The 11,160-nt window shown below is 37.7% G+C and overlaps 1 protein-coding gene across 1 annotated transcript; it reads right to left on the bottom strand.

Annotated features, from left to right (window-relative positions):
* Positions 1-194: 194 nt before the first annotated feature.
* gsdmea (gasdermin Ea) lies at positions 195-9,402 on the bottom strand. Its single transcript, XM_062985678.1, has 8 exons — positions 9,189-9,402; positions 8,246-8,438; positions 7,502-7,676; positions 6,020-6,140; positions 5,077-5,214; positions 4,496-4,855; positions 1,560-1,633; positions 195-606 (listed from the first exon to the last, which is right to left on the bottom strand). The coding sequence occupies exons 1-8, from the start codon at positions 9,400-9,402 to the stop codon at positions 358-360; spliced, it is 1,524 nt and encodes a 507-aa protein (XP_062841748.1). The 3' UTR covers positions 195-357.
* Between the last annotated feature and the right edge of the window lie 1,758 nt (positions 9,403-11,160).

Below are 11,160 nucleotides of genomic sequence, written 5' to 3' on the forward strand. Positions count from 1 at the left end.
AGTAATATCCTTTAAATTATAATAAATACTTAAATTAAATTAAATTAAATTAAAGTAGCTATTGGAACAAGCAGCCCAATATAAAACATTAATAATTCTTAAGCTAAATGTTCAGACAAGAGCATGATGTGAGATTATCCATATAAATACATACATAGTAGACTAAATTCATAGACAAAAAGTGCAGGTGGCAATCCTATGAACAGTGCTGTAGAAAAAAAATACCCTATGAAGAAAGTAAACATAATATACATACAGCCTATTCGGTCATACATCACAGTATGGCTTTGTGAAGCTCTATTTACCAGATACATTTGAAAGTGCTATGAAATGTCTAAAAGGCATTCTGCATGAAAATTAGATTTCTTTATCTACTTTACATCCTTCTCTCAGGTAGGCAAGACCATGGATGACAGTACACAGGACTAGGGGTAGAGTACTATGAGTGCTTTCTGTCTCTGCCCACAACTCTCTGTTGTCTGTCTTCAAAACAACACCTGAAGTGCTAAAAAGTTGCTTAACACTCTGGAAAATGTCACCATTCCTCAGTTTGAGGGGAAGATCATCCAAGAGGACATGCTGGGAATTGTTTGTCAGCCGGGTTACCTAACAAAGCAAAGCACAGTTAATCAGAATCTGTAAGGAGTTTTAAATGGTCAAATGACTAGTAATAGTGTTACAATGACTAGTGTGATCAAAATTCTGATCTAAATTTAAATGATTTATTCAACAACAGCTTAGTACACTGTTAGAAAAATTAAGGGAACACTTTCACATATTAAATCACAATAAACAAAAGATTAAAATAGAAAATCTTTACTGATAACAACGGTCAATGGAAACCAAAATCATCAACACTTTGAGACCTGAATTAAAAATGATACTTTGTGAATTTCATCACGGCAATTCATAATGTGACCAGGTAGTGTGTAATGCCCCTTAATGCCTGTATGCACTCCAGACGTCTGGGCATGCTCCTGATAAAATGGCAGATGGTGTCCTAAAGAATTACACACGCTGGTCACATGAGGTCAGGCAATGTTCTGTACTAGGAAGAACCCATGGCCCACTGCACCAGCGTAAGATCTGACAGTGGCTCTAAGGATTTTATCCGTGTTCTATTATTTTTCTGAGCAGTGTATTTTGTTTGTATGTTTGTTTAACGTCATGTTTTACACTTTTGGTTACATTCATGACAGGAACGATAGTTACTCATTACACAAGATTCATCAGTTCACACAAAGTTAAATCAAACACAGTCATGGACAATTTTGTATCTCCAATTTACCTCACTTGCATGTCTTTGGACTGTGGGAGGAAACTGGAGCACCCAGAGTAAACCCATGCAGACAAGGGGAGAACATGCAAACTCCACACAGAAAAGGCCCGGACCACCCCACCTGGGGATCGAACCCAGGACCTTCTTGCTGTGAGGTGACAGTGCCACTTAGCCACCGTGCCCCTGAGCAGTGTAATTTAAAAAGCTCAGGTGGGCTTTAATAATCAAGCACTATCAATCTCTTTTTAAGGTAAATCCAATATAGAACAGATGTACCTACCAAATAATTTAACCCGCTGATCGTGTCTTCAGATAACAGGCTTTTGAGCGAGTCAACTCCATCATCGGTCAGTACTAAACACAGTCACATAACAACAAACAAGAATGAGTTTTTTGTTATTATATACACTCACCTAGCACTTCACTGAGTACATCTTACCAGTATTAACATTCATTAAATATTTCATAGGAGTAGATTAACTCTGTGGGTATACAATTACAGACAGTAAACCATCTGTTGCTCTGTACGCTTGAGCCCTGTTTGTCAATTAAAGGGACATCAACGAAACTAATGTGGTAATAACGTGGTAGTGTCATGGCACTTACAGTCAAGCTGGAAAGTCTGCACACCCCTTTCACCTTCTCCATGTTTTATTACATTACAGACATACAGTATTCTATAATAGAGTTTTTTGTCACAAAATTCTACACAAAATAGCCCACAATGACAAAGTAAAAGCAGGTTTTTAGACATTTGTGCTAATTTATTAAAAATCAAAATGTAAAATATATGTATACAAGTGTGCACACCCTTTGATATGACACCCAAGAATGAGTTGAGGTGCATTTTGTTGTCACTGAAACTGCTTGAGATGTTTCTACAACTTAATTGGAGTACACCTGTGGTAAATTCAATTAATTGAACATGATTGGGGATTGCCAACACCTGCCTATATACAGCGGGGAAAATAAGTATTGAACGCATCAACATTTTTCTTAGTAAATATATTTCTGATGGGGCTATTGACATGAAATTTTCATAAGATGTTAGTAACAACCCAAGTAATCCACACATACAAAGAAATCTAAACAAATAAGTCCATAAATTAAGTTATGTGTAATAAAATGGAATGACACAGGGAAAAAGTATTGAACACATGAAGAAAAGGAGGTGCAAAAAGGCATGGAAAGCCAAAACACCAGCTGAAATCTGTCAGTATTTAGAAAGCAATCCTGCCCCTATCAGTGCAAATTAATATCAGCTGGTTTAGTCCTAATTGATGGCCTATAAAAAGGTTTCTCATTACCAAGGTGTCACACAAGAAGCATCTTGTGATGGGAAAAAGCAAAGAGCTCTCTCAAGACCTTTACTACCTTATTGTTGCAAAACATACTGATGGTATTTTTTATAGACGAGTCAAAAGAAAAATCAGAAGAGTTCTCCAAGAGCCAAGGACCACCCACGGAGAGCTTCAGAAAGACCTGGAATTAGCAGGTGCAGTTGTTTCGAAGAAAACAATAAGTACAATGCACTCAACCGCCATGGTCTCTATTCACATTCACTGCACAAGACTCCATTGCTGAAGAAAAAGCATGTTAAAGCTTGTTTAAAGTTTACTGCACAACATTTGGACAAGCCTATGAAATACTGGGAGAATATAGTCTGGTCAGATGAGACCAAAATTGAACTCTTTGGATGACTTAGCACACACCATGTTTGGAGGAGAAATGGCACTGCACATCACCCCAAAAACACCATACAAACAGTGAAGTTTGGAGGTGGGAACATCATGGTGTGGGGCTGTTTCTCAGCATATGGTGCTGGCAGACTTCATATAATTGAAGAAAGGATGAATGGAGAAATGTACTGAGACATTCTTGATAAGAATCTGCTGCCATCTACCAGGATGCTGAAGATGAAACAAGGGTGGACATTTCAGCAAGACAATGATCCCAAACACACAGCCAAGGAAACTCTCAAGTGGTTTCAAAGAAAGAAAATAAAGCAGTTATAAAGGCCCAGTCAATCACCCGACTTGAATCCAATTGAAAATCTATGGAAAGAACTGAAGATCAGAGTTCATAGAAGAGGCCCCCAGAACCTTCAAGATCTGAAGAGAGTTTATGTGGAAGAATGGGCCAAAATCACACCTGAACAATGCATGCGACTAGTTTCTCCATACAGAAGGCGTCTTGAAGCTGTCATTACCAACAAAGGCTTTTCTACTAAGTATTAAATAAATTTCAGTAAGCGTGTTCAATACTTTTTCCCTGTGTCATTCACCTTTATTACACATGACTTCATTTATGGACTTATTTGTTTAAATTTCTTTGTATGTGTGGATTACTAAGGTTGTTTCCAACATCTTGTGAAAATTTCATGACAAAAGCCCCATCAGAAATATATTTACTGAGAAAAATGTTGATGCGTTCAATACTTATTTTCCCCGCTGTAAGGTCCCACAATTGACAGTGCATATCAAAGCAAACTCCAAGCCAGAAATGAAAATCTATTATAGAGTCTGTAACGTAATAAAACGTGGAGAAGATGAAAGCGATGTGCAGACTTTCCGGCGTAACTGTATATATGTGTATGAGGTACAGTAGTGTTGTTTGGATTTTTGGAATAGTTATACAGTAGGTGTATAAATTTCATTTAGGTCAAGATAAAGACTAGTAAATAAAATTAAGTTACTAAACTTTGGTGCGAAAAAACTAACACAATGCATCAGTCTACAACAATTTTGAAAAAATTATATTGCAAGACAAGTCCTCACTATACTTTTAACGAGTGGGTAAGTGCATTAGGCATACACCAAGAGAACCGTAGAGGCCCCTACAGTGAAAGGGTCTGGTGGCTACTTACTACTGGGGGATTGAGATAGTTTTGATAACATAGTTTAGATCCACTTGTTCCATTAAAAATAAGGGTCACTACTAATTGATAGAATGTTACAATCCTAACAGAAATGGTCTTCTTTAGAAAACCCTGATATTCAGGGCACAAGAAGTAACTATTTTATTCGATGATTATAGAAATCAGGTAAATAATACACCATGGCTTTTTCACACAATAAAAACATTTAGGAATTAGCTTTTTAAAAATGGTGTTTTATCTACTCACTACAGTTAGAATCTGTAAAGCTGTTCTGGTGCCTTTTTTTTATTATGTATTGCTTGTTGGCTTCAATGTATGAAGTGAAGGCTTACACTCACCGTCAGTAGCACTGACCAGCATGTGCATAGCGGTCAACACTGACAGGTTCTGTTGAGTGGACTTTACTTCTGATCCATTGTGGCTGGAGTAAGCTGAATGGAGGGGGATTGTGGGTAGCTTATCAGCAATGTATTTTGCAGACAGGAGAATCTTCACAAACATGTCAAGAAGCTTGTCTGATGTGTCAGGCAAATCAGTGTAAGGAGCTTCTCCACTGCATAACCCATCCAGTTTGTCTTCCAAAGTGGATATAAATGTCCGGTTCGATAGATTCTGTTGAAAGAGGCTGAGCAGCATGAAACAAGTCTGGGGTGCCTGGTGAGCCAACACAGCCAAATGAGCCTTTGTATCAGCCAGTTCTGCAGCAAAGAGAAAAGAAATCAAACACAAACACTTCCATGTTGAGTCAATCAGGATGATCACACCTATAGCTTATGTTATTTTTTCTATTGTGTGTTTTAAAAAAAAAGGAACCTCATGAATTAGGTTATGAATAGTATTTATTATACTAAACCCAAAGCTACTTGAAAAGGGAAGCCCTTTCACTTCTGTGTTCACGCAATATCAAATCCTAACATACCACTCTTTAGTGCACTTAGTGAAGATCCCTTCTGTAATTCATGCAATGTTCCTAAGCCATCCACTTCTGAAACAGCATGAAATGCAGGAAGCGTTGTGGCTTTGTCAGTTTCGAGTCCATCTGGCTGCACGCAAAGCTCTGAAACATAAAGAACATTTTCAGCAGGTGTGCTTGCACAACTCTTTTCCATACTACATTTTAAATAGTAATAACACAAATGCACAGCCGGATCTACCAATAGGTGACTTAAGCAGCTGTAATGGCCTGCAGGAGGATGCATATCCCCTGTGGATCATTTATTTATAGAGTTATATTGCTATAGTTTATTTTATTTTGTTCATTTATACTTACTGCCATTTTTGCATGTTGTCACAATTAAGCTCCCAAATTAGCAGCTCATATTTGAATAATTTGGTTTCCTCCAGTGAGCAAAAAGACAGTTAAAAGATTTGCAAAAGGGGGCTATAACCAAATTCCTGGTTTTACAGGTACTACACATTTATTTCAGCTTGAAAAAGACCATGCTAGTGTTTTCTCCTTCCACTTGTAACAAGTCTACCTGCCGTGGAGATCTATTTACTACAACGTGTATCCTTACCACCCATTTATCAAACTGGATACTGTATAGATATTAATTATGTAAATCAATTGTCATGATCCTTACACTGGAAGTGCATTATTAGGAGAAAGCAAATAAGGTCTTAGCTAATTAAAGCAGCTTTTGATATAAGACAGGATTTTCAGGATCGTAAAAACCAAGTGTTACATTGTTAATAAAGTCTGAGACAATAAAATAATTGCTTTATTTTAAGTTCTATTTTGTACGGTCTTAAAAGTGTTTGTAAATTGTGTAAAAGTCAATAACTGTGGTAATAAAATTCTTTTTTAATGCTCTCAAAAGTTTACAGCCACTTCTGCCCCAAAACACATTGTCATTACTAACCAAAGCGACCATCGCTTTTGATGGTCAGTTCACTGACACTGTAAGCCATAACAGTGCGAGGTGGGAGCTCAAGAGCAACATCTGTGTCACTGTGCAGAAAAATGTTCTCTTTTAGATACACCTGTAGACAAACAGACAGAAAATGGTTATACAATTGCAGTGTCATAATTCTATAGATAGCTTTTTGACCATTCATATACAGGGGTTGGACAAAATAACTGAAACACCTGGTTTTAGACCACAATAATTTATTAGTATGGTGTAGGGCCTCCTTTTGCGGCCAAAACAGCGTCAATTCATCTTGGAAATGACATATACAAGTCCTGCACAGTGGTCAGAGGGATTTTAAGCCATTCTTTTGCAGGATAGTGGCCAGGTCACTACGTGATGCTGGTGGAGGAAAACGTTTCCTGACTCGCTTCTCCAAAACACCCCAAAGTGGCTCAATAATATTTAGATCTGGTGACTGTGCAGGCCATGGGAGATGTTCAACTTCACTTTCATGTTCATCAAACCAATCTTTCACCAGTCTTGCTGTGTGTATTGGTGCATTGTCATCCTGATACACGGCACCGCCATTGGATGCACATGGTCCTCCAGAATGGTTCGGTAGTCCTTGGCAGTGACGCGCCCATCTAGCACTAAAGTATTGGGCCAAGGGAATGCCATGATATGGCAGCCCAAACCATCACTGATCCACCCCCATGCTTCACTCTGGGCATGCTACAGTCTGGGTGGTACGCTTCTTTGGGGCTTCTCCACACCGTAACTCTCCCGGATGTGGGGAAAACAGTAAAGGTGGACTCATCAGAGAACAATACATGTTTCACATTGTCCACAGCCCAAGATTTGCGCTCCTTGCACCATTGAAACCGACGTTTGGCATTGGCACGAGTGACCAAAGGTTTGGCTATAGCAGCCCGGCCGTGTATATTGACCCTGTGGAGCTCCCGACGGACAGTTCTGGTGGAAACAGGAGAGTTGAGGTGCACATTTAATTCTGCCGTGATTTGGGCAGCCGTGGTTTTATGTTTTTTGGATACAATCCGGGTTAGCACCCGAACATCCCTTTCAGACAGCTTCCTCTTGCGTCCACAGTTAATCCTGTTGGATGTGGTTTGTCCTTCTTGGTGGTATGCTGACATTACCCTGGATACCGTGGCTCTTGATACATCACAAAGACTTGCTGTCTTGGTCACAGATGCGCCAGCAAGACGTGCACCAACAATTTGTCCTCTTTTGAACTCTGGTATGTCACCCATAATGTTGTGTGCATTGCAATATTTTGAGCAAAACTGTGCTCTTACCCTGCTAATTGAACCTTCACACTCTGCTCTTACTGGTGCAATGTGCAATTAATGAAGATTGGCCACCAGACTGGTCTAATTTAGCCATGAAACCTCCCACACTAAAATGACAGGTGTTTCAGTTATTTTGTCCAACCCCTGTATATATATAACATATATTAAGAAAAACTCACACCTTTGCAGGACTGAATCGCAAAGCTGTCAATACTGCACTGCAGCCTCCTTCACCCATTCTGCTGTTTTCAATAATGCAGTCTGAGGTTGTTAAGATCCGCTCCTTAACTACAGTAAACGTTTGATTTGATCTGCCTCGGGTCTGCTGAATCAGACAGTGCTGAGGATCCAATCTCCTAATACCCCACCAGGAAACATACAGGTGTTACAAATCAAACATTATTCACTATTATTCACAATAAAATCATTTTCATCAATTTGCGATTTGAATTAATGCTAAAAGACTGTTGGCTAAAAGGTAAATCAAAGTTATTAATTTATTGGGTTGGTTCATTCATTTCATGTTTTTTTGCTCTTAATTTGTCATAGCCAGAGTTATGGTGGCTCTAAAGCTTAAACCTTATACTACCTGAATCTGAGCTGTGTATCTGGGCTCACACTCTTGCAATGCTTTATGTGGCTCTGGAACACCAAAGCCTGTCATTAACCAATATGACGAATTAAAGATGGGGTACTGTCTGCATCAGTGTTGTGCTTTTTTTTCAGCCCAGTAAAATTGAATTGTGGAAAGTTGCCGAAATTGCAGTGATATTGTTTATACATAGATAGATTTGAAGCTTATTAAGCTTATAGATTCATTTAAAACATAATGTGATTCCAAATTTAAAACAAACAAAATTAGATGCAAAGCATGCAAAAAATTTATGTATAACCTCCCATGCTTTCATAATTTTGAAATTCTTACCTGTTTTTAGATTGTTTTAGAAAGTGTGGTATCTTTAGACTTTCTTTATTAAGTGTCCCAAGAGATGATAAGAGCTTGTAAGTTTTGCTTCCTTTTGCTCCAATGCTGACTCCAGTCATGCCAGCCTCCCCAGATCCAAAAACAACACTTTCCGTCTTCTCTATATATTTTGCAAACATATCATTCTTCAGCACTAATGAACAGCACAGAGACACGCAGAAACAAACAATTATAAATGTTTAATAGTTAATACCAAAGTTGGGACAATATGGAAATTATTAGTAAAAATTACATTAACTTTGACTTAAATTTGATTGCAGACTGTATGCAATTTCATGTTTTGTCTGTTAACTTTATTTCATTTGTCAATATACATCTATTCCAGCATTTTAGGCCTGAAACACATTCCAAGAAAGGTTGGGTTGGGATAAAGGCAATTTAGGGCTAGTAATGAGATAAAAAAAAGTATTTGAGAGGCAGAGGATCTCCAGTTTGTCTACAGATTAGTGAGAATATTGTTTCCCTGAGTTTTTTTATTGTACTTTCCATCTTGTGAAAGCAGTCTAAGGGAGCATAAAAATCCCAAATTTTGGCCTTTTTCACCATGCTATAAATAAGGGATGAGATTTCAAGTTAGTGTGCTATGTCCTTTCCCATTTATAAAGTTTAGCAATGTAGAGTGGTTTGAAATAGGATACAGCATCCTAAATACTGACTTTCTACTGACTATTCTACCATAGTAGGTGTTGTTTGTCCATGCCTTAACTAAACTTACTATAAATAATTTATTAAGTGCCTATGAGTACCTCAACTACCACTAATGTACAAATGAATGTTAGCACAATGTATAGTATCTAAAACTGTAATAATAACAATGGCTTTGTTACTAAAACAATACATTCAACAGTGCCTATAGCTGTTATTTTGAGTGAGTGTGTGGTACCTGCGTCAGTTTGAATGGGTTTCCCCTGGAGCAGGTCATTAAGAGTAAAGTCTGTGGGTCTGTATTTGGTTTTCTGCCAGAAACGTGATGGTGACCGCTTGATCACCACAGCCAGTGGCTCCAGCTTTTTTGAATCATTGAGTCTGGAAACAGCAATCAGAGAGCCGTCTCTGTCAACCTCCCGAAGCAGCCTCCGTGTGGTCTCTTCAAACATCTGCTGCCAACACATAAATTGTTTTTAATAAAAAATGAAACTAAATGCAAGTAGCACACAGAAAAGTCTATTACGTAAATAAAAGTAATTATGTAACATGCCATTGTTTCCAAATTTCCATTCAACTTAAAAAGCAGAAATGCAATAGTTGCTTATATAAAGGATGATGAAACTGTGTTTGGGTTTTTGTTACACTATGTGAAACACCTCCCCCGCATTCATAATCTTTACCTACACTACATGTCAACTGTTTTTTAAATACACTTTTTTTATTTACACTTGGAATTAAAAAGCAAATTACATATTGTCCAGGCAATGTAAGGTGTTAACAGCTTTATGTACACACTACTTAAAAGAAATAAATAGAATGGACAGAAAAATAAAAATAAGATGAAATATGCACTATAAAAATTGCCTCTAAGGTTTTTTGTGAGTATTTAATTAGGCAAAAGTAGGTTATTAAAATAATCCCCTTTGAGACATGAATGGTAGAGAAAGTCAGTGAAACCAGCTGTGACTTCCCCTGGAAGTCCCAAGTTCACATCACTAAAAACCTTCTAACGTGAAGCTTTCTCTGATCGAGATCAGCCTTGCAGTTGGCACAAAACAGGAGGACTTTGTGAAACCTTTCAGCAAACCTCTGATCCAAATATCAGAATATCAGATGATTTTTTGCTAAATATGGTAATTTAGATAAAATTGAGGTCAAATAGATTGTGGGAGAGGTGTGTTCAAACTACTTTAACCACATTTATACTGTTCTGTCTGGTATACTATGCTCACTCTAAATTTGAGGGCTTCAAGACAGGGACATACCCACTTGTCCTATGTTGCACTTATTAATAATGCTCACATTTTCAATGGGAGACAGATCTGGACTGCCTCCCTCTGCATTCTCCTACCATGAGAACACACTTTTGTAATGTGTAAAATGTGGCTTGCCATTATCTTGATGAAAAAAGCAGAGGCGTCCCTGAAAATATGCCGCCAGATTTGAATATTTTGCTTTATAATGCATACAGTATGTACCCCTCAGCATTATTAGTGCCTTCATATATGTCTAAGTTACCCAAGCTGTTGACATTTACACCTCCATACAAGGACAGACAGTGTCTCTGGAACATTGTGTTAAAAATAATTACTATGATCCTTTTCCCTACTGGCCTGGAGAACTGTCCCAGACAAGTCAAACACTTCTGGTTGTTGTTGATATTTGGCTTCTGACCAAAATCACTGTTACTCCAATGTGCGTGACCTTCTACTACTACTATTCAGCAGTTACATATAAATACCGCCATACATACATTACATTCAGTTCAGTACCGTAATATACCATTACACTAAGTATATACTAATATATCGCGTAAATACATTAATTAAATACCACTGTATAGCGTAGTTACCGTATAAAATCAATAGATATATTAAATTTCACTATGAAGCACAGTTATAATTAATTACCGATAAAGCATTGTTCCTTTTAAATACCACCATACATCACACTTAGTTCAATATCATAATATAGCGCAAACAGACTTATTATTTTACATTATGTAAGAAATACGTAATATATACTACGTATCAAATAAATAGATATCACTATAGCCTCGGTACCTTGACTAATTGAAACAGTAGAGAAATGGAGCAGCGCTACTTAATAACTCCAGATCCTGAGAAGAATCCAGCAGACTAGTCTCTTTCTCCTGTAGAGATATCTAACGGTAACTTTCCTCAGTAGGTGATTAGGTCTCGTCCTTA

Source organism: Trichomycterus rosablanca, chromosome 2 (assembly GCF_030014385.1).
Source record: "Trichomycterus rosablanca isolate fTriRos1 chromosome 2, fTriRos1.hap1, whole genome shotgun sequence".
NCBI classification, from domain to species: domain Eukaryota; kingdom Metazoa; phylum Chordata; class Actinopteri; order Siluriformes; family Trichomycteridae; genus Trichomycterus; species Trichomycterus rosablanca.

What these genes read in the sequence shown, in the direction of transcription:
- gsdmea (XM_062985678.1), bottom strand. Translation starts at nt 9,402, where the DNA reads ATGTTTGAAGAGACCACACGGAGGCTGCTTCGGGAGGTTGACAGAGAC. An exon ending in CTAAAACAATCTAAAAACAG is followed by an intron (nt 7,677 to 8,245) that starts GTAAGAATTTCA and finishes GTGGGGTATTAG; the next exon opens with GAGATTGGATCCTCAGCACT. An exon ending in CAAAAGCGATGGTCGCTTTG is followed by an intron (nt 5,215 to 6,019) that starts GTTAGTAATGAC and finishes TTTATGTTTCAG; the next exon opens with AGCTTTGCGTGCAGCCAGAT.